This window comes from Entelurus aequoreus, linkage group LG28 (assembly GCF_033978785.1).
Source record: "Entelurus aequoreus isolate RoL-2023_Sb linkage group LG28, RoL_Eaeq_v1.1, whole genome shotgun sequence".
NCBI classification, from domain to species: domain Eukaryota; kingdom Metazoa; phylum Chordata; class Actinopteri; order Syngnathiformes; family Syngnathidae; genus Entelurus; species Entelurus aequoreus.
Window position 1 is genome coordinate 19,560,331 of NC_084758.1, and position 25,233 is coordinate 19,585,563.

At 36.1% G+C, this 25,233-nt stretch overlaps 1 protein-coding gene and 1 long non-coding RNA gene across 7 annotated transcripts in view; one reads left to right on the top strand and one right to left on the bottom strand.

Annotated features, from left to right (window-relative positions):
* The window catches only part of LOC133645013 (phospholipid-transporting ATPase IA-like), a 427,043-nt gene that overhangs the window by 223,526 nt on the left and 178,284 nt on the right, over positions 1-25,233 (top strand). For all 6 annotated transcript variants that reach the window (XM_062039795.1, XM_062039796.1, XM_062039797.1 and 3 more), the window contains 5 exons: positions 582-631; positions 3,505-3,574; positions 3,728-3,812; positions 11,955-12,094; positions 22,013-22,151. In XM_062039795.1, coding sequence (XP_061895779.1) covers positions 582-631; positions 3,505-3,574; positions 3,728-3,812; positions 11,955-12,094; positions 22,013-22,151 — 484 coding nt within the window. The remainder of the gene's footprint in view (positions 1-581; positions 632-3,504; positions 3,575-3,727; positions 3,813-11,954; positions 12,095-22,012; positions 22,152-25,233) is intronic.
* Positions 1-25,233, bottom strand: part of LOC133645015 (uncharacterized) — a 28,713-nt gene that overhangs the window by 353 nt on the left and 3,127 nt on the right. The window contains exon 2 of the long non-coding RNA XR_009824869.1: positions 21,993-22,114. This is a non-coding gene — a long non-coding RNA (uncharacterized LOC133645015). The remainder of the gene's footprint in view (positions 1-21,992; positions 22,115-25,233) is intronic.

Here is a 25,233-nt window from a genome sequence, read left to right on the forward strand (position 1 = left end):
GAAACACTTCATAAAACCACTGTCAGTAACTACAGTTGGTCGCTACATCTGTAAGTGCAAGTTAAAACTCTCCTATGCAAGGCGAAAACCGTTTTATCAACAACACCCAGAAATGCCGTCGGCTTCGCTGGGCCCCGAGCTCATCTAATGGGTAACTTACACATCTGTGAAGGCGCCATTAATGCTGAAAGGTACATACAGGCTTTGGAGCAACATATGTTGCCATCCAAGCAACGTTATCATGGACGCCCCTGCTTATTTCATTTAGAGTGTGTGTGTGGGTGTGGGTGGTAAGTCATCCATCCTGTCGTGGCTTTAATTGGCTAACCCAATGTCCGCACTCTGAGGTGGAGAGGTCAGTATGAGAACATTGCGTGTCCAGGAGACACTCCAGCTTCATTAAGACTTCGCTCTGATTCGGCCTCGTAGCTCAACCGCCCCTTTTTTAATTAGACAAGTTAATTGAGTCCCACCTTGCGGTGGTGGTGCAACATCACCACCGCTAAAAAGCCATTTGAGGCCAATCGCAGAATAACTGTTGGTCTTTGTTGTTATTTGACTCTTGTTTGCGACGCTTTCAGCTGGGGAACGAGGAGAAGTACGAGCTGCTTCACGTGCTGGAGTTTACAAGGTACGCTGTCACTATGCACTTTGTCTGAATGTAAATATATGCATGCCATGCATGTAGGGAGACTATACAACTGCGTTAGTACTTTTGCTCTTTAGTGTTATTTTGTTATTTGCATGCTATTTGTAGAAGTCGCTTCCTAGCAGTTCCACTGTTAGACACATGTACAATGTACATAGAATTTCTCAAAGTTTCTCCAGTAGGACGTGACTTTTCAGTCACCTCCGTAAACCTCGCTTACTGTTAAAGACAACAGATGATTAGATTAACTCGTACCACCTGTCAGCTGTGTCTAGCCGGCAGCACTTGCCCCGGGCCCTGTCTGATGGTGCTCTGCCCTCAACGCCATAGACAGAGGCGGTGACCTTTACTCCTGCAGGCAGCGCTGGCCACACCTCCCTCCACACTATTATTTTAGCTATTTTACTCATGTCTAAATACAAATACAGTATATGCATGGCATGATGTAGGGACACTATAGAACTCCCTTGGCGCTTTTAGTCTTTAGTGCTGTTTTGGTAAGTGCTACCATGCTAACAGTTAGTATGCTAGCATTTTAGCTATTTCACTCATGTCTAAATATAAACATATAGATGGCATTGTAACTGTAGAACACCACTTTTGTTTTTTAGTGATGTATTTTCTTAGACGTTACCATGCTGACAGTTAATATGCTAACATTTGAGCTATGGAAATGCCCCCCTCTACCTCAAAGAACTACTCACCCCCAAATACTCCACACGACACCTCCGCTCCGGACAGGCTAGCCTCCTCCAACCTCCGAGGACAAAGCTAGGAACAATGGGAGACCGGGCTTTCTGCTCCACCGCTCCCAGTCTGTGGAACGCTCTCCCTGACCACCTGAGGGCACCGCAGACTGTGGATGCTTTTAAAAAAGGCTTAAAAGCCCTTCTTTTTAAAAAAGCCTTTTTTTTTTTTAGATATATGCATACTAGTTATAGCTATTTGGCTGTTCTAGTTTTTATTTTTATTTATTTCTTTATTATATATATATTTTTTTATTTTTTTTTTAATACACTGTAGCACTTTGAGATTGTTTACTCAATATAAAGTGCTTTTTACAAATAAAATCTATTATTATTATTATTATTATTAAATGAGCTATTTTGCTAATGTCTAAATATAAACATATGCACGGCATGGTATACAGACACTATAGAACTGTGTTGATACTTTAGGTCTTTTATATTATTTTGCTACAATGCTAACAGTTAGCATGCTAATATTTTAGCTATTTTACTAATGTCTAAATATAAATACAGTATATGCATGGCATGATGTAAGGACACTATAGAACTCCCTTGGCGCTTTTAGTCTTTAGTGCTGTTTTGGTAAGTACTACCATGCTAACAGTTAGCATGCTAACATTTGAGCTATTTAACTAATGTCTAAATATAAATATACGCATGGCATAATGTAGTGACACTATAGAACTGCGATGGTACTTTTGGTCTTTAGTGTTATTTTGCTACAATGCTAACAGTTAGCATGCTAATATTTTAGCTATTTTACTCATGTCTAAATACAAATAGAGTATATGCATGTCTTCAGTCTATTAGTCTTCAGTGCTATTTTGGTAAATGTTACCATGCTAACAGTTAGCATGCTATTTTGCTCATGTCTAAATATAAATATATGCATGGCATGGTATACAGACACTATAGAACTGCGTTGATACTTTAGGTCTTTAATATTATTTTGCTACAATGCTAACAGTTAGCATGCTAATATTTTAGCTATTTTACTAATGTCTAAATATAAATTCAGTATATGCATGACATGATGTAAGGACACTATAGAACTCCCTTGGCGCTTTTAGTCTTTAGTGTTATTTTGGTAAGTGCTACCATGCTAACAGTTAGCATGTTAGCATTTTAGCTATTTCACTCATGTCTAAATATAAATATATGCATGACATGATATGTAGACAGTATAGAACTGCGTTAGTACTTTTGGTCTTTAGTGTTATTTTGCTACCCTGCTAACTGTTAGCATGCTAGCATTTTAGCTATTTCACTCATGTCTAAATACAAACATATGGATGGCATTATAACCGTAGGACTGCCTTGGCACTTTTATTTTTTAGTGACATATTTTCCGAGGCGTAACCATGCTAACAGTTAGCATGCTAACATTTGAGCTATTTTACTAATGTCTAAATGCAAATCTATGCATGGTATACAGACACTATAGAACTGCGTTGGTACTTTTGGTCTTTCGTGTTATTTTACTAGGTGCTACCATGCTAACAGTTAGCGTGCTAGCATGTCTAAAATATGCATGACATGATGTAGCACTTTTGGTACTTTTTGTTTAAAATGCTAGCCGTAAACATGCTTATTTGTACAATTCCCATTTGCTTTTAAAAAAAAGCCCAGGAGGCTTGGCAACAAGTTAGTTTTAAATCCGGGGCCGGAGGTTCACAACTCAGAGTAGGAAGGGGATTCATATGGCCTTGTAGTTTGCCTGACACATGAAACATGACGAATTTGGGGTTTGCACTATCCACTTTAGCCGCCAGATGGCAGTAGAGTGTTGAATATCTTACAAAAAATGTGTTCTGTGGCAATTCCGTCAGTTGCGCTGTAGAGTGGCACTTTCCATCATTTCCAGCCGACTGCATTGCAAAATAATGAACCTCTTCCAGGAACGGGGGCTGTATGAATGTTTGTTGTCAAAACATCGAGTGACAACAATTCCGTTCGGCGGTTCCGTGGCAGCTCCCTACTGCGAGGCGTTGCCTTCCTCCATGGCGTCCAATTTTAGCCGCCACACGCTCAAATCGTGCGTGATAATTTGTCGACTAACACCTCGCCATGTAACACCTTCTCTCTCTCTCTCTCTCCCCGCCACAGCGTCAGGAAGAGGATGTCAGTCATCATGCGCACGCCATCCGGAAAGATCCGCCTCTACTGCAAAGGAGCGGTGAGTGTCTGTGTCTGTCCCCATGGCAACAACATCACCGCCATCAGCGCCACATAGACGGGACTGGCGCAGGAAAGGAATGATCGCGGAACCTTCTAGACGACACAGTTCACGGCCAGAAGAAAGGGGTGATTAGGGTGTGCTTCTCCGCAGGACACGGTCATCTACGACAGACTGGCAGACAGTTCTCGCTACAAAGAGATCACGTTGAAGCATCTGGAGCAGTTTGCCACCGAGGGTGAGTGGGTCAGCGCTGCCCCCTGGTGGCTGACAGTAGAACACTCTGCCTAAGGTGTGCTTTTTCATCACACAGTCAGGATAGTTCAATGCTTTCATCTAAAGCAGGGGTCGGCAACCCAAAATGTTGAAGGAGCCATTTTGGACCAAAAATACAAAAAACTAATCTGACATAAGTGTCTATATAAGCTATATTAGCCTACTATCAAAATGACTGTAAAAGTCTTATATAAGTGTTACAATGAAGACAACACATGACGTAAGTGTCTATATTAGCTATATTAGCCTACTATCAAAATGACTGTAAAAGTCTTATATAAGTGTTATAATGAAGACAACACATGATATAAGTGTCTATATTACCTATAATAGCCTACTATCAAAATGAATTTAAAAGTCTTATATAAGTGTTATAATGAAGACAACACATGATATAAGTGTCTATTTTACCTATAATAGCCTACTATCAAACTGAATTTAAAAGTCTTATATAAGTGTTATAAGGAAGAACACACATGACGTATCTATATTAGCCTACTATCAAAATGACTTTAAAAGTCTTATATAAGTGTTATAATGAAGACAACACATGATGTAAGTGTCTATATTAGCTATATTAGCCTACTATCAAAATGACTTTAAAAGTCTTATATAAGTCTTATAATGAAGGCAACACATGACGTAAGTGTCTATATTAGCCTACTATCAAAATGACTTTAAAAGTATTATATAAGTCTTATAATGAAGGCAACACATGATGTGTCTATATTAGCTATAATAGCCTACTATCAAAATGACTTTAAAAGTCTTATATAAGTGTTTTCATGAAGGCAACACATGACGTAAGTGTCTATATTAGCCTACTATCAAAATGACTTTACAAGTCTTATATAAGTGTTATAATGAAGGCAACACATGACGTAAGTGTCTATATTAGCCTACTTTCAAAATGACTTTAAACGTCTTATATAAGTGTTATAATGAAGGCAACACATGATGTGTCTATATTAGCCTACTATCAAAATGACTTTACAAGTCTTATACAAGTGTTATAATGAAGACAACACATGACGTTTGTATATTAGCCTACTATCAAAATCAAAATGACTAATAGTCAAAATGACTATAAGTCTTATAATAAAGGCAACACATGATTTGAGTGTCTATATTAGCTATATTAGCCTACTATCAAAATGACTTTAAAAGTCTTATATAAGTGTTATAATGAAGACAACACATGATGTAAGTGTCTATATTAGCTATAATAGCCTACTATCAAAATGACTTTACAAGTCTTATATAAGTGTTATAATGAAGGCAACACATGACGTAAGTGTCTATATTAGCTATAGAAGCCTACTATCAAAATTACTTTAAAAGTCTTATATAAGTGTTATAATGAAGGCAACACATGACGTAAGTGTCCATATTAGCTATAATAGCCTACTATCAAAATGACTTAAAGTTTTATATAAGTGTTATAATGAAGGCAACACATGATGTAAGTGTCTATATTAGCTATATGAGCCTACTATCAAAATGACTTTACAAGTCTTATATAAGTGTTATAATGAAGGCAACACATGACGTAAGTGTCTATATTAGCCTACTTTCAAAATGACTTTAAAAGTCTTATATAAGTCTTATAATGAAGGCAACACATGACGTAAGTGTCTATATTAGCGTACTTTAAAAGTCTTATATAAGTCTTATAATGAAGGCAACACATGACGTAAGTGTCTATATTAGCCTACTATCAAAATGACTTTACAAGTCTTATATAAGTGTTATAATGAAGGCAACACATGACGTAAGTGTCTATATTAGCCTACTTTCAAAATGACTTTAAAAGTCTTATATAAGTGTTATAATGAAGGCAACACATGATGTGTCTATATTAGCCTACTATCAAAATGACTTTACAAGTCTTATACAAGTGTTATAATGAAGACAACACATGACGTTTGTATATTAGCCTACTATCAAAATCAAAATGACTAATAGTCAAAATGACTATAAGTCTTATAATAAAGGCAACACATGATTTGAGTGTCTATATTAGCTATATTAGCCTACTATCAAAATGACTTTAAAAGTCTTATATAAGTGTTATAATGAAGACAACACATGATGTAAGTGTCTATATTAGCTATAATAGCCTACTATCAAAATGACTTTACAAGTCTTATATAAGTGTTATAATGAAGGCAACACATGACGTAAGTGTCTATATTAGCTATAGAAGCCTACTATCAAAATTACTTTAAAAGTCTTATATAAGTGTTATAATGAAGGCAACACATGACGTAAGTGTCCATATTAGCTATAATAGCCTACTATCAAAATGACTTAAAGTTTTATATAAGTGTTATAATGAAGGCAACACATGATGTAAGTGTCTATATTAGCTATATGAGCCTACTATCAAAATGACTTTACAAGTCTTATATAAGTGTTATAATGAAGGCAACACATGACGTAAGTGTCTATATTAGCCTACTTTCAAAATGACTTTAAAAGTCTTATATAAGTCTTATAATGAAGGCAACACATGACGTAAGTGTCTATATTAGCGTACTTTAAAAGTCTTATATAAGTCTTATAATGAAGGCAACACATGATGTAAGTGTCTATATTAGCCTACTATCAAAATGACTTTACAAGTCTTATATAAGTGTTATAATGAAGGCAACACATGACGTAAGTGTCTATATTAGCCTACTTTCAAAATGACTTTAAAAGTCTTATATAAGTCTTATAATGAAGGCAACACATGACGTAAGTGTCTATATTAGCGTACTTTAAAAGTCTTATATAAGTCTTATAATGAAGGCAACACATGATGTAAGTGTCTATATTAGCCTACTATCAAAATGACTTTAAAAGTCTTATATAAGTCTTATAATGAAGGCAACACATGATGTAAGTGTCTGTATTAGCCTACTATCAAAATGACTTTACAAGTCTTATACAAGTGTTATAATGAAGGCAACACATGACGTTTCTATATTAGCCTGCTATCAAAATCAAAATGACTTTATTAGTCAAAATGACTTTATTAGTCTTATATAAGTCTTATAATAGAGGCAACACATGATTTGAGTGTCTATATTAGCTATATTAGCCTACTATCAAAATTACTTTAAAAGTCTTATATAAGTGTTATAATGAAGACAACACATGATGTAAGTGTCTATATTAGCTATATTAGCCTACTATCAAAATGACTTTACAAGTCTTATATAAGTGTTATAATGAAGGCAACACATGACGTAAGTGTCTATATTAGCCTACTATCAAAATTACTTTAAAAGTCTTATATAAGTGTTATAATGAAGACAACACATGATGTAAGTGTCTATATTAGCTATAATAGCCTACTATCAAAATGACTTTAACAAAGTCTTATATAAGTGTTATAATGAAGACAACACATTATATAACTGTCTATATTAGCTATATTAGCCTACTATCAAAATGACTTTACAAGTCTTATATAAGTGTTATAATGAAGACAACACATGACGTAAGTGTCTATATTAGCCTACTATCAACATTACTTTATTAGTCTTATATAAGTGTTATAATGAAGACAACACATTATATAACTGTCTATATTAGCTATATTAGCCTACTATCAAAATGACTTTACAAGTCTTATATAAGTGTTATAATGAAGACAACACATGACGTAAGTGTCTATATTAGCCTACTATCAACATTACTTTATTAGTCTTATATAAGTGTTATAATGAAGGCAACACATGATGTAAGTGTCTATATTAGCTATAATAGCCTACAATAAAATGACTTTAAAAGTCTTATTTAAGTGTCAGAATGAAGACAACACATGACGTAAGAGTCTATATTAGCTATATTAGCCTACTACCAAAATGACTTTAAAAGTCTTATATAAGTGTTATAATGAAGGCAACACATGACGTAAGTGTCTATATTAGCCTACTTTCAAAATGACTTTAAAAGTCTTATATAAGTCTTATAATGAAGGCAACACATGACGTAAGTGTCTATATTAGCGTACTTTAAAAGTCTTATATAAGTCTTATAATGAAGGCAACACATGATGTAAGTGTCTATATTAGCCTACTATCAAAATGACTTTACAAGTCTTATATAAGTGTTATAATGAAGGCAACACATGACGTAAGTGTCTATAATAGCCTACTATCAAAATGACTTTAAAAGTCTTATATAAGTCTTATAATGAAGGCAACACATGACGTAAGTGTCTATATTAGCGTACTTTAAAAGTCTTATATAAGTCTTATAATGAAGGCAACACATGATGTAAGTGTCTATATTAGCCTACTATCAAAATGACTTTACAAGTCTTATACAAGTGTTATAATGAAGACAACACATGACGTTTCTATATTAGCCTGCTATCAAAATCAAAATGACTTTATTAGTCAAAATGACTTTATTAGTCTTATATAAGTCTTATAATAGAGGCAACACATGATTTGAGTGTCTATATTAGCTATATTAGCCTACTATCAAAATTACTTTAAAAGTCTTATATAAGTGTTATAATGAAGACAACACATGATGTAAGTGTCTATATTAGCTATAATAGCCTACTATCAAAATGACTTTAACAAAGTCTTATATAAGTGTTATAGTGAAGACAACACATTATATAACTGTCTATATTAGCTATATTAGCCTACTATCAAAATGACTTTACAAGTCTTATATAAGTGTTATAATGAAGACAACACATGACGTAAGTGTCTATATTAGCCTACTATCAACATTACTTTATTAGTCTTATATAAGTGTTATAATGAAGGCAACACATGATGTAAGTGTCTATATTAGCTATAATAGCCTACAATAAAATGACTTTAAAAGTCTTATTTAAGTGTCAGAATGAAGACAACACATGACGTAAGAGTCTATATTAGCTATATTAGCCTACTATCAAAATGACTTTAAAAGTCTTATATAAGTGTTATAATGAAGGCAACACGTGTCTATATTAGCTATATTAGCCTACTATCAAAATGACTTTACAAGTCTTATATAAGTGTTATAATGAAGACAACACATGACATACGTGTCTATATTAGCCTACTATCAAAATGACTTTAAAAGTCTTATGTAGTCGTTGCAGACCCCCAATCTAAATAAATATGCCGATAAAACTGCATTTTATGGATGTGTGCTCTGTAGGAATGCTGCCCCCAAGTGGCACAAACTGGCAATGTTGACAATGTGGGCTAAATATAACGTCTCATTACGGTTATTTTAACTAGTTTATGAATAAATATGTTGTGAGTAAAAGACCACCTATACATATTTTAATAGGTTCAGAATATTTTTAATATTATTGAATTTTGTTTGGGTTCTGGTTGTAGTATAATATTTAGTAATCCTTTTAATTGAAGTTGTATTATAATTTATTTTGCATTTTTTTATTGATTTATTATTTTTCCTCTTAGTATATTTTACTGGTATTTAAGAAGTTTTTTTTATGATTATTATAATTATATAAATACATTTAAATGCAATACATTTGCAAACATTGCATATTATCTTATCCTTTAACATTGCTTTAAAAAAAAATTAAAGTAATCCACAAAATAAAATACAAACTCTAAAAAAGGATATACATAATTTAAAATAAGTAAGCAAACAACAACAAAAATGATTGCAAATAAAGGAAACCGAGAAAAAAAACTATATACAGTATTTCTACTTATGTATTTACGTTTTAATACTTAATTGCAATGAATTTGCAAAACTTGCATATTTTATACTTCGCCTTTTTAAAAAAAAATAAAAAAAATTGTAGCCACAAAAAAATACAAACTCTTGAAGGGGATACATATTTTAATAGGTTCAAATTATTTTCAATATTATTGGATTTTGTTTGGTTTATAGTTCTCGTCCAATATTTAGTAATGCTTTTAATTGAACTTTGCATTTTTTATTGATTTATTATTTTACTGGTATTTAAGAGGTTTTTCTAATTATTATTATCATTATATAAATGCATTTGTATTACTTGATTGCAATTTTTTTTGCAAACATTGCATATTATCTTGTCCTTTAACATTGTTTTTAGAAAAAAGTCATCTACAAAATAGAATACAAACTCTAAAAAAGGATATACATAATTTAAAATAAATAAGCAAACAACAAATAAAATGATCACAAATAAAAAAGGAAACGGGGAGGAAAAACTATATACAGTATTTCTACTTATGTATTTACGTTTTAATACTTAATTGCAAGGAATTTGCAAAAATTGCATTTTTTTATCCTTCGACATTTATTTTTTAAAAGAAATTGTATCCACAAAGTAAAATACAAACTCTTGAAAAGAATACATATTTTAATAGGTTCTGATTATTTTTAATATTTTTGGGTTTGTTTGGGTTCTGGTTCTAGTCCAATATTTAGTAATCCTTTTAATTGAACTTGTATTGTAATTTATTTTGCATTTGTTATTGATTTATTCTTTTTCCACTTAATATATTTTTATATATTTTACTGGTATTTAAGAGGTTTTTTTTTATGATTATTATTAAATAAAAACATTTGTATTACTTGATTGCAATACATTTGCAAACATTGCATATTATCTTATCCTTTAACATTGCTTAAAAAAACAACAACTAAAAGATGGACATAATTTAAAATAAATAAGCAAACAACAGATAAAATTATCACAAATAAAAAAGGAAACAGGGAGAAAAATCTATATACAGTATTTCTACTAATCATGTATTTACGTTTTAATACTTAATTGCAATGAATTCGCAAAAATTGCATATTTTATCCTTCAACATTTATTTTAAAAAAGGAATTGTATCCACAAAGTAAAATACAAACTTTTGAAAAGAGTACATGTTTTAATAGGTTCAGATTATTGCATTTTTTTATTGATTTATTATTTTTCCACTTTTAATATATTTTTAAATATTTTACTGGTATTAAAGTTTTTTTTATGATTCTTATCATTATATTAATACAGTTGTATTACTTGATTGCAATACAATTGCAAATATTGCATATTATCTTATCCTTTAACATTGCTTTAAAAAAAAAAAAATACCAACTCTAAAAAAGGATAAACATAATTTTTAATTAATAAGCAAACAACCACAAAAATGATTACAAATAAAAAAAGGAAACGGGGAGAAAAAAGTATTTTTACTTATGTATTTACGTTTAAATACTTAATTGCAATTAATTTGCAAAAATTCCATATTTTATACTTCGACATTTATTTAAAAAAAGGAATTGTATCCACAAACTTGAAAAGAATACATATTTTAATAGGTTCAGATTATTGCATTTTTTAATTGATTTATTATTTTTCCACTTTTAATATATTTTTAAATATTTTACTGGTATTAAAGTTTTTTTTAATGATTCTTATCATTATATTAATACAGTTGTATTACTTGATTGCAGTACATTTGCAAACATTGCATATTATCTTATCCTTTAACATTGCTTTAAAAAAAATAATACAAACTCTAAAAAAGGATAAACATAATTTTAAATTAATAAGCAAACAACAACAAAAATTTGTACAAATTTTAAAAAAGGATATTTTTACTTATGTGTTTACATTTAAATACATAATTGCAATTAATTTGCAAAAATTCCATATTTTATACTTTGACATGTATTTAAAAAAGGAAATTGTATCCACAAACTCTTGAAAAGGATACAAATAAAATAATAAGTAATCAAACAACAAAAATACAATGAAAATAATAATAAAAGGGTAGAAAAACCACATATCTGCATAACATTTATGCACGCATACACACCCACATAAGTATAATATAATTACAAAACTACAGATCTAATGTAAGAATTATATTAAAAAGTTATACCTTAAAGTACAATTGATAATTTTGATAATATAATTACATTCTAACAAAATGTCCACATGCTTTAAAAGTGAACATGATTGTATTATTTGGTGTATTTAGATACATTTGCTGTGTCAAGAAGTGAACTACACAGTCTTTGATGCAAAGGCAAAAAAATATAATATTATCAGGCAAAAATATAATATCAGGCAGAGTCGCCTCTTTTATACAGAAATGGTGTCAGGGGACGGAGTTGTGTTGACGGTCAACGTGTCGTCGTTGTGCAGGTCTGCGCACGCTTTGCTTCGCTGTGACGGACATCAGCGAGTCGTCCTACCAGCACTGGCTGGAGCTGCACCACCGAGCCTCCACCTCCCTGCAGAACCGAGCCCTCAAGCTGGAGGAGAGCTACGAGCTCATCGAGAAGGTCTGAACCCTCGAATCACACCTTGTTGTTTTCAGTTCCCCGGCCTCCACTGACTAAACGCCACCTGACTGGCCTGTGAAGGCCAATGCAATCCCACTCAAACATCTGGAGAAAAAGAAGCCGTGCCCACAGGTAGTTCCGTGTCCGGTGGTAGCACAAGTCAAACACAGCGAAGCCGCGCTCGTAAATCACCTCCTTGGCACTGAACTCCGCAGCCTCCCCCGACTCTCACTATTACGAGTCGGCCGTCGTAGAATAAACAACGTTTTCCAAGGGGGGGGGGGCGGGAAGTGACGTGCACTGCTTAGTGGGCAAAGTGTGCCACTGGGTTGCCAAATGGTGGCTACAGTCGTGGTCAAATACACTTGTAAAGAACATAATGTCATGGCTGTCTTGAGTTTCCAATCATTTCTACAACTCTGGGTCTACTGAAAATGTGAGCAAATCTGCTGGGTCAAAAGTATACATACAGCAATGTTAATATTTGCTTACATGTCCCTTGGCAAGTTTCACTGCAATAAGGCACTTTTGGTAGCCATCCACAAGCTTCTGCTTGAATTTTTGACCACTCCTCTTGACAAAATTGGTGCAGTTCAGCTAAATGTGTTGGTTTTCTGACATGGACTTGTTTCTTCAGCAAATTTGGGAAGGCCATTCTCAAACCTTAATTCTAGTCATACCTTATCTTTGTCCATGTGATGTCAGAAGAAACAAAAATTGAGTTGTTTGGCCACAATACCCAGCTATATATTTGGAGGAGAAAAGGTGAGGCCTTTAATCTCAGGAACACCATACCTACCGTCAAGCATTGTGCAGCTCTTTGAGACACTTGGGATTTGACCCGTATTTTTCGGATTATAAATCCGTTTTTTTCATAGTTTGGCCGGGGGTGCGACTTACACTACCGTTCAAAAGTTTGGGGTCACCCAAACAATTTAGTGGAATAGCCTTCATTTCTAAGAACAAGAATAGACTGTCGAGTTTCAGATGAAACTTCTCTTTTTCTGGCCATTTTGAGCGTTTAATTGACCCCACAAACGTGATGCTCCAGAAACTCAATCTGCTCAAAGGAAGGTCAGTTTTGTAGCTTCTGTAACGAGCTAAACTGTTTTCAGATGTGTGAACATGATTGCACAAGGGTTTTCTAATCCTCAATTAGCCTTCTGAGCCAATGAGCAAACACATTGTACCATTAGAACACTGGAGTGATAGTTGCTGGAAATGGCCCTCTATACACCTATGTAGAAATTGCACCAAAAACCAGACATTTGCAGCTAGAATAGTCATTTACCACATTAGCAATGTATAGAGTGTATTTCTTTAAAGTTAAGACTAGTTTAAAGTTATCTTCATTGAAAAGTACAGTGCTTTTCCTTCAAAAATAAGGACATTTCAATGTGACCCCAGACTTTTGAACGGTAGTGTATACTCCGGAGCGACTTATGTGTGAAATGATTAACACATTACCGTAAAATATCAAATAATATTATCTAATTCACGGAAAAGACGAAGCAAATGTCAGCGGTCGTCACACACACGTCAACCAAAAAAATCACGCGGGGGCGGGGCATGGCACAAGTGCATTGTGGGTCATGATGGCGGTGTATTGTGAAAAAAAAGATGCTACATGCTACTATGTCCGTACCTAGGAAAATGGATCATTTCAACATTGGCGGTAACTTATAAAAACTGAGAAGGGCTGAACAAAAATGGCACCGAAAAGGAAATCATATACTGCAGATTACAAGCTGGACGTAGTGAAGTATGCAGCAGAGAGAAAGGACATACCAGAGGCGACACCGGATAGGAAGCTTTCATGGGATTTAGCGATTAGGAGTGACAGATTGTTTGGTAAACGTATAGCATGTTCTATATGTTATAGTTATTTGAATGACTCTTACCATAATATGTTACATTAACATACCAGGCACGTTCTCAGTTGGTTATTTATGCCTCATATAACGTACACTTATTCAGCCTGTTGTTCACTATTCTTTATTTATTTTAAATTGCCTTTCAAATGTCTATTCCTGGTGTTGGCTTTTATCAAATACATTTCCCCAAAAAATGCAACTTATACTCCAGTGCGACGTATATATGTTTTTTTCCTTCTTTATTGTGCATTTTGGCCGGTGCGACTTATAGTCAGAAAAATACATTGATTGATTGATTGATTATGATCTGGGCCTGTTTTGCTGCCAATGGAACTGGTGCTTTACAGAGAGTAAATGGGACAATGAAAAAGGAGGATTACCTCCAAATTCTTCAGGACAACCTAAAATCATCAGCCCGGAGGTTGGGTCTTGGGCGCATTTGGGTGTTCCAACAGGACAATGACTCCAAACACACATCAAAAGTGGTAAAGCGATGGCTAAATCAGGCTAGAATTAAGGTTTTAGAAAAAGTCCTGACTTAAACGTGTGGACAATGCTGAAGAAACAAGTCCATGTCAGAAAACCAACACATTTAACTGAACTGCACCAATTTTGTCAAGAGGAGTGCTCAAAAATTCAAGCAGGAGCTTGTGGATGGCTACCAAAAAGTGGATTATTGCAGTGAAACTTGCCAAGGGACATGTAAGCAAATATTAACATTGCTGTATGTATACTTTTGACCCAGCACATTTGCTCACACTTTCAGTAGACCCATAATAAATTCATAAAAGAACCAAACTTCATGAATGTTTTTTTGTGACCAACAAGTATGTGCTCCAATCACTCTATCACAAAAAAATAAGAGTTGTAGAAATGATTGGAAACTCAAGACAGCCATGACATTATGTTCTTTACAAGTGGATGTCAACTTTTGACCACGACTGTATGTGCAGTACACTAGTTTATCATACAGTACATGAAAAAGCCACAGGGCGGCGCCATTGAGTCATCATCCAGCACTTGCACACATCCTCAACATTCATTAAAGGGGACCTTTTTTAATGTAGCCCATCATTCATAAAGTAGAAGAAGAACATGCTTTCCTCTTTGTATGCATTACATTCTAGTTTGTAGTACACAACAAGCACCAGGTGGCTAACACTGAAGCTGACGGGGCTCCTATTGCAAACCTAAAACCCAATAACCGCCAACAATACCCCTCGTACATGTCGCCACCTGAATGCCTACCAGGTATTAGCGATATTATTATAGGCGCTAACACAGAGGAACTACTTTTTTGAGAGCTAACTACAGCCATGGCCAAAAATATTGGCTACCCATGCATTTGTTGCCAGAGAATGCACCACTTCTCCCAGAAAATTGTTGAAATTACAAATGCTTTGGTATTCACATGTTTATTTCTTTAGTTTGCATCGGAACAACACAAAAAAACAACAACCAAAAAAGCCAAATCTGATATTATTTTACACCTTCGAATCGTTTTGTTGCTTGGATTTAAATGACGTCACACTCATTAAATATGCGTGGTGGTCAAGCTAGGTCTGTTCTCAATAGGTACGAGGCACCATTTAACCTTTCGCGAAGAAAAATGCCCTATTGCGTTGTTTTTTGGCTGTACGAAGCTTTTTATTTTCTTTTTATTTATTTTTTTTTATTGACATCCAGCATCAGACATTCCTATCCATTACATCATATTCACATACATCATATATCTGTTGTCTGCCCTAAATGTCAAAATATTGTTTGTTTATATCTGTGAATGTGTGTGTGTGAATGGGTGAATGTGGAAATAGTGTCTAAGCGCTTTGAGTTCCTTAAAAAGGTAGAAAAGCGCTATACAAGTACAACCCATTTACCATTTATTTACCATTTTATATCCCAACCATAGCACCCCCCCCCACAAAAAAAAAGGAAACCGCAAAAAAGACAAAGTACTATCTACAAATACATCAATTAAATAAACAAGAAAATAATCAATAATACATTAATAATAATAATAATCAGAAATAAAAAAATATATATAAATATCTGTTTATATTTTAATATTTTATTATATTTAAATTTTTTGTACGAAGCTTTTTAAATCGCGAAAAGGTGAAATGCTTCTTCGGAGTTCCTGGATAGGTAATCAAGAAGGGCAGAAAAGTGCTAGATTTTACGAAAGACGACGAGAAAAGTAGCTCGCACTCCGATCCAAGGGAGCAGATTTTACAGTTTGTTTGATATATTTTTAATAAACTTTACTCATTTAATATTTCCCTTAAAAGTAAAGATGTCCGATAATGGCTTTTTTGCCAATATTCCGATATTGTCCAACTCTTAATTACCGATACCGATATCAACCGATACCGATATATACAGTCGTGGAATTAACACATTATTATGCCTAATTTTGTTGTGATGCCCCGCTGGATGCATTAAACAATGTAACAAGGTTTTCCAAAATAAATCAACTCAAGTTATGGAAAAAAATGCCAACATGGCACTGCCATATTTATTATTGAAGTCACAAAGTGTCACAGTGGCCACTGTGACACTGTTGTTCATTTCTAATTTTTATTATTTTTTATTAATGTTTTTAATGATAATATCAATGAGGGATTTTTAAATTTTTAATCACTGCTATTTTGAAATTGTTATTAATGTTGATGCGGTTGTTGATAACGTTCATTTTTGTTTCACTACATTTGGATTGTTGCGTGTCATGTGTGTGTCCTAAATTGCTCTCAATTGCTCTGTTTATTGTAGTTCTTAGTGTTGCTGGGACGGGTTTGGTTTTGGAATTGTATTGCATTGTTGTGGTATTGTTGTGTATTGTTTTGTTGATTGATTAATTAATTCATTAAAAAAAAGAAAAAAAGAAAAAGAAGTCACAAATGCATTATTTTTTTTAACATGCCTCAAAACAGCAGCTTGGAATTTGGGACATGCTCTCCCTGAGAGAGCATTAGGAGGTTGAGGTGTGTATGTGGGGGGGTGTATATTGTAGCGTCCCGGAAGAGTTAGTGCTGCAAGGGGTTCTGGGTATTTGTTCTGTTGTGTTTATGTTGTGTTACGGTGCGGATGTTCTCCCGAAATGTGTTTGTCATTCTTGTTTGGTGTGGGTTCACAGTGTGGCGCATATTTGTAACAGCGTTAAAGTTGTTTATACGGCTACCCTCAGTGTGACCTGTATGGCTGTTGACCAAGTATGCCTTGCATTCACTCGTGAGTGTGTGAAAAGCCGTAGATATTATGTGACTGGTTTATTGGCGCTCTGTACTTCTTCCTACTTTAAAGAGTCATAACTTTTACTTTTTGAAACCGATACCGATAATTTCCGATATTACATTTTAAAGTATTTATCGGCCGATAATATCTTCAGTCCGATATTATCGGACATCCCTAATAAAAAGCGCTTCATAAATAAAGTTTGATTGGATTTGATGAATTTAGTGCCAATGTCGTGAGCATAAGAGGGGCCCTCTAATGCATCAACGTAGTATTATTGAATAATAACCACGGTGCCCTCACAATCTAATGTAAATCCAATAAATTGCAATTAATTCTAGCGGATTAGCTAACAATGTTTTCCAAGTCCAAATTAATCTGTGTCAACCTTGCTCCATAGTTCGAAAACCACATTTTCGTGTCTATATGCACTATGGTCACATGATAATAATAATACAGTACAGGGAAAACTTTTCTTTAACGAGAGCGAGAAATGCTGCCTCAGGGAAAACTTAATTAAAAACGTCTGTAGCTATGCCCGCACAATACTGACAACGTTCATCATATCAGTATGTGGAGCAAAATTATGGAAGGGCTTAAGCAAGGAACTCCAACAATGTACCGATACGAGCCAGTTTAGGAATGTGGTGTGTGCAAGGTACAGTGTCTGATATCATTCATTTAGTGCTGTTTAACATGTTGTCTGGATTTATTAGAATTATTACAATTAGTAATATTATGATAGGTTGATTGGCAACACTAAATTGGCCCTAGTGTGTGAATGTGAGTGTGAATGTTGTCTGTCTATGTGTGTTGGCCCTGTGATGAGGTGGCGACTTGTCCAGGGTGTACACCGCCTTCCGCCCGAATGCAGCTGAGATAGGCTCCAGCACCCCCTGCTACCCCAAAAGGGACAAGCGGTAGAAAATGGATGGATGTACCATTGCACGTTGTACAAAACTTTCTGTACACAGTCGTGAAGGACATAATGTCATGGCTGTCTTGAGTTTTTAATCATTTCTACAGCTCTTATTTTTTTGTGATAGTGATTTTTGAGCACTCCTCAAAATTGGTGCAGTTCAGCTAAATGTGTTGGTTTTCTGACATGGACTTGTTTCTTCAGCATTGTCCACACGTCAGGACTTTGGGAAGGCCATTCTAAAACCTTAATTCTAGCCTGACTTAGCCATTCCTTTACCACTTTTGATGTGTGTTTGGGGTCATTGTCCTGTTGGAACACCCAATTGTGGCCAAAACCCAAAATCTGGGCTAATGATTTTAGGTTATCCTGAATAATTTTTCATTGTCCCATTTACTCTCTGTAAAGCACCAGTTCCATTGGCAGCAAAACAGGCCCAGAGCATAATACTACCACCACCATGCTTGGCAGTAGGTATGGTTTTCCTGGGATTAAAGGACTCACCTTTTCTCCTCCAAACATATTACTGGGTATTGTGGCCAAACAGCTACATTTTTGTTTCATCTGACCACAGAACTTTCCTCCAGAAGGTCTTATCTTTGTCCATGTGATGAAACAAGTCCATGTCTGCTGGCCCACTATGGACTGGACTCTCACTATTATTATGTTAGATCCACTATGGACTGGACTCTCACACTATTATGTTAGATCCACTATGGACTGGACTCTCACTATTATGTTAGATCCACTATGGACTGGACTCTCTCACTATTATGTTAGGTCCACTATGGACTGGACTCTCTCACTATTATGTTAGGTCCACTATGGACTGGACTCTCACTATTATGTTAGATCCACTATGGACTGGACTCTCACTATTATGTTAGATCCACTATGGACTGGACTCTCACTATTATGTTAGATCCACTATGGACTGGACTCTCACTATTATGTTAGATCCACTATGGACTGGACTCTCACTATTATCTTAGATCCACTATGGACTGGACTCTCACTATTATGTTAGATCCACTATGGACTGGACTCTCGCTATTATGTTAGATCCACTATGGACTGGACTCTCACTATTATGTTAGATCCACTATGGACTGGACTCTCGCTATTATGTTAGATCCACTATGGACTGGACTCTCACACTATTATGTTAGATCCACTATGGACTGGACTCTCACACTATTATGTTAGATCCACAATGGACTGGACTCTCACTATTATGTTAGATCTACTATGGACTGGACTCTCACTATTATGTTGGATCCACTATGGACTGGACTCTCACTATTATGTTAGATCCACTATGGACTGGACTCTCACACTATTATGCTAGATCCACTATGGACTGGACTCTCACTATTGTGTTGGATCCACTATGGACTGGACTCTCACTATTATGTTAGATCCACTATGGACTGGACTCTCACTATTATGTTAGATCCACTATGGACTGGACTCTCACTATTATGTTAGATCCACTATGGACTGGACTCTCACTATTATGTTAGATCCACTATGGACTGGACTCTCACTATTGTGTTAGATCCACTATGGACTGGACTCTCACTATTGTGTTGGATCCACTATGGACTGGACTCTCACACTATTATGTTAGATCCACTATGGACTGGACTCTCACTATTATGTTAGATCCACTATGGACTGGACTCTCACTATTGTGTTGGATCCACTATGGACTGGACTCTATCACTATTATGTTAGATCCACTATGGACTGGACTCTCACACTATTATGTTAGATCCACTATGGACTGGACTCTCACACTATTATGTTAGATCCACTATGGGCTGAACTCTCACTATTATGTTAGATCCACTATGGACTGGACTCTCACACTATTATGTTAGATCCACTATGGACTGGACTCTCACACTATTATGTTAGATCCACTATGGACTGGACTCTCTCTATTATGTTAGATCCACTATGGACTGGACTCTCACTATTGTGTTAGATCCACTATGGACTGGACTCTCACACTATTATGTTAGATCCACTATGGACTGGACTCTCACACTATTATGTTAGATCCACTATGGACTGGACTCTCACACTATTATGTTAGATCCACTATGGACTGGACTCTCACTATTATGTTAGATCCACTATGGACTGGACTCTCACACTATTATGTTAGATCCACTATGGACTGGACTCTCTCACTATTATGTTAGATCCACTATGGACTGGACTCTCACACTATTATGTTAGATCCACTATGGACTGGACTCTCACTATTATGTTAGATCCACTATGGACTGGACTCTCACTATTATGTTAGATCCACTATGGACTGTACTCTCACACTATTATGCTAGATCCACTATGGACTGGACTCTCACACTATTATGTTAGATCCACTATGGACTGGACTCTCGCTATTATGTTAGATCCACTATGGACTGGACTCTCACACTATTATGTTAGATCCACTATGGACTGGACTCTCACTATTATGTTAGATCCACTATGGACTGGACTCTCACACTATTATGTTAGATCCACTATGGACTGGACTCTCACACTATTATGTTAGATCCACTATGGACTGGACTCTCACACTATTATGTTAGATCCACTATGGACTGGACTCTCACACTATTATGCTAGATCCACTATGGACTGAACTCTCACTATTATGTTACATCCACAATGGCCTGGACTCTCACACTATTATGTTAGATCCACTATGGACTGAACTCTCACTATTATGTTACATCCACAATGGCCTGGACTCTCACACTATTATGTTAGATCCACTATGGACTGGACTCTCTCACTATTATGTTAGATCCACTATGGACTGGACTCTCACTATTATGTTAGATCCACTATGGACTGGACTCTCACTATTATGTTAGATCCACTATGGACTGGACTCTCACTATTATCTTAGATCCACTATGGACTGGACTCTCACTATTATGTTAGATCCACTATGGACTGAACTCTCACTATTATGTTACATCCACAATGGCCTGGACTCTCACACTATTATGTTAGATCCACTATGGACTGGACTCTCACACTATTATGCTAGATCCACAATGGCCTGGACTCTCACACTATTATGTTAGATCCACTATGGACTGAACTCTCACTATTATGTTAGATCCACTATGGACTGGACTCTCACACTATTATGTTAGATCCACTATGGACTGAACTCTCACTATTATGTTACATCCACAATGGCCTGGACTCTCACACTATTATGTTAGATCCACTATGGACTGGACTCTCACTATTATGTTAGATCCACTATGGACTGGACTCTCTCACTATTATGCTAGATCCACACGTTGTCCATTGCACCGGTCCCCCTGTGGGTCCCCCCCACATCTGCGGTCCTCTCCAAGGTTTCTCATTGTCCCATTGGGTTGAGTTTTTCCTTGCCCTGATGTGGGATCTGAACCGAGGATGACGTTGTGACATGTTAGAAAATGGCATATTTTGCAACAAAACCAGTTGAGTAATTGTAGTTACTGTAATTGCAGTTGGCCTAATTCTGCTAAATAGCAAACAATGTAAACATAATCAAAGTTATAGGTTAAATATGGCGTGCCGTTACTAATGTTCAGTGTTGCTGACCCCCGGAACTCTCATTACATAAGCGTGCTTACAAAGCTAAAGACCCTCCTTATGGCCTGGATAACTTGACCCACCGAAACTGATAAGACTAATTCATCTTGTTTTATGTGCTAGGCCATGGTCCCACCCTGACTGGGGGGCTGAAATCCTGATCCAAGTGATCTCTTTTTCTCCTAATAACACTCCCAAAAAGGCAAAAAGAGCCCTCAGCTACGACAAGGACTGATCAGATCTAATTGACTTATACCTTCTTTTTTCTTGTTGTAGAACCTGCAGTTGTTGGGGGCCACCGCCATCGAGGACAAGCTCCAAGATAAGGTGCCCGAAACCATAGAGACTCTGATGAAGGCTGACATCAAGATCTGGATCCTGACCGGGGACAAGCAAGAGACGGCTATCAACATTGGTAAGGATGCCAGGGAGCTACAAAACACAAAACCAGTGAAGTTGGCACGTTGTGAAATTCATCAATAAAAACAGAATACAATGATTTGCAAATCCTTTTCAAATTATATTCAATTGAATAGACTGCAAAAAAAAAACCTTTTTTTTTTGTGCAAATAATCATTAACTTAGAATTTAATGGCAGCAACACATTGCCAAAATGGCCTTTCCTTTTAACAACACTCAGTAAACGTTTGGGAACTGAGGAGACCAATTTTTGAAGCTTCTCAGGTGGAATTCTTTCCCATTCTTGCTTAATGTACAGCTTAAGTTGTTCAACAGTCCGGGCGCCACACATTTTCAATGGGAGACAGGTCTGGACTACAGACAAGCCAGTCTAGTACCCGCACTCTTTTACTATGAAGCCACGTTGTTGTAACACGTGGCTTGGCATTGTCTTGCTGAAATAAGCAGGGGCGTCCATGATAACGTTGCTTGGATGGCAACATATGTTGCTCCAAAACCTGTATGTACCTTTCAGCATTAATGGTGCCTTCACAGAAGTGTAAGTTACCCATGTCTTGGGCACTAATACACCCCCATACCATCACAGATGCTGGCTTTTCAACTTTGCGCCTAGAACAATCCGGATGGTTCTCTTCCTCTTTGTCCCGGAGGACACGACGTCCACAGTTTCCATAAACAATTTGAAATGTGGACTCGTCAGACCACAGAACACTTTTCCACTTTGCATCAGTTCATCTTAGATGAGCTCGGGCCCAGCGAAGCCGGCGGCGTTTTTGGGTGTTGTTGATAAATGGCTTTCGCTTTGCATAGTAGAGTTTTAACGTGCACTTACAGATGTAGCGACCAACTGTAGTTACTGACAGTGGGTTTCTGAAGTGTTCCTGAGCCCATGTGGTGATATCCTTTACACACTGATGTCGGTCACAGGCATTTAATGTTGGTTTTCGGCCTTGCTGTGATTTCTCCAGATTATCTGAACCTTTTGATGATATTACGGACCGCAGATGGTGAAATCCCTAAATTCCTTGCAATAGCTCGTTGAGAAATGTTGTTCTTAAACTGTTCGACAATCGAAGTGGTGACCCTCGCCCCATCCTTGTTTGTGAATGACTGAGCATTTCATGGAAGCTGCTTTTATACCCAATCATGGCACCCACCTGTTCCCAATGAGCCTGTTCACCTGTGGGATGTTCCAAATAAGTGTTTGATGAGCATTACCCAACTTTCTCAGTCTTTTTTGCCACTTGTGCTAGCTTTTTTGAAACATGTTGCAGGGCATCAAATTCCAAATGAGCTAATATTTGCAAAAAAACAACAAAGTTTTCCAGTTTGAACGTTAAATATCTTGTCTTTGCAGTCTATTCAATTGAATATAAGTTGAAAAGGATTTGCAAATCATTGTATTCTGTTTTTATTTACCATTTACACAACGTGCCAACTTCACTGGTTTTGGGTTTTGTAGTTAGTTTCTTTCATTCCGCTATAAAAAGACCAAACAGTTATGAGTGGATCGTCATCTAACTTTAAGGAAATGGCTTATATGGGATAAGGGACACGTCATTGCATTTGAGGTCTGATCCGATAATTTTTATTACGTTTTTATTTACGTGTTTACCAGCCTCAACTTCTGTGTGTGTATGCTAGCGGTCCCGCCTCCACCCACAGAGACAAATAGAGTGAATGACTGACAACAGGCTTCTCTCCGTTTCTTTCATTCCGCTGTGAATAGCTCAAAAATTTACGGGCAAATTTTCCTTTCAACTTTCAGGAAATATCAAAAATAGGATAAGAAGCAAGAGATTCAGTATTTATTCAAATGATTCCTTAATACTGAGAGTTATGGCCTGGCGGAGGTCTTTTCTAGTTTTTAAGGTTATCAGTGGTTAACTTCTTTTTACACTTGAATGACATTCAAGGTCCCTACCATACAATCTTTTTAATGATGTTTTAACAGTAAGATGTTACCCTTGAGGTTGCTTAATGACACCAAACTAGAGATGTCCGATAATATCGGCCGATAAATGCTTTAAAATGTAATATCGGAAATTATCCGTATCTGTTTTAAAATGATCGATATCGGTTTCAAAATAAAATTTATGACTTTTTAAAACGCCGCTGTGTACACGGACGTAGGGAGAAGTACAGAGCGCCAATAAACCTTAAAGGCACTGCCTTTGCGTGCCGGCCCAATTACATAATATCTACGGCTTTTCACACACACAAGTGAATGCAGGCCATACTTAGTCAACAGCCATACAGGTCACACTGAGGGCGGATGTATAAGCAACTTTAACACTGTTACAAATATGCGCCACACTGTGAACCCACACCAAACAAGAATGACAAACCCATTTCGGGAGAACATCCGCACCGTAACACAACAGAACAAATACCCAGAACCCCTTGCAGCACTAACTCTTCCGGGACGCTACAATATACAACCCCGCCCGCCCACCTCAACCTCCTCATGCTCTCTCAGGGAGAGCATGTCCCAAATTCCAAGCTGCTGTTTTGAGGCATGTTAAAAAAAAAATAATGCACTTTGTGACTTCAATAATAAATACGGCAGTGCCATGTTGGCATTTTTTTTCCCATAACTTGAGTTGATTTATTTTGGAAAACCTTGTTACATTGTTTAATGCATCCAGCGGGGCATCACAACAAAATTAGGCATAATAATGTGTTAATTCCACGACTGTATATATCGGTATCGGTAATTAAGAGTTGGACAATATCGGATATCGGCAAAAAAGACATTATCGGACATCTCTACACCAAACATGGGAGATTTTACTCAGGTATAGTTGGTTGTTGTTTTTCTGAAATTTCAAAGTAAGAGAGGCTCAAAGGCTTTGAAAAGGAGGGGAAACCTGCTTTTTTGATATTGCCTGTGACACACACCTAGCCAGATAAGCCCATCCGATGTTAAAAAAACAAAACAAAAACGGGCTTCGCTACACATCTTATTAGAAAGCCCAAACCTCACCAACTATCAGCGACATATGTTTGTTTTCCTTCAGTGATAGATTAACCTAGCATGTTGTTGCTGTTAAAAAGTGAGTGTATTTTTACAACTG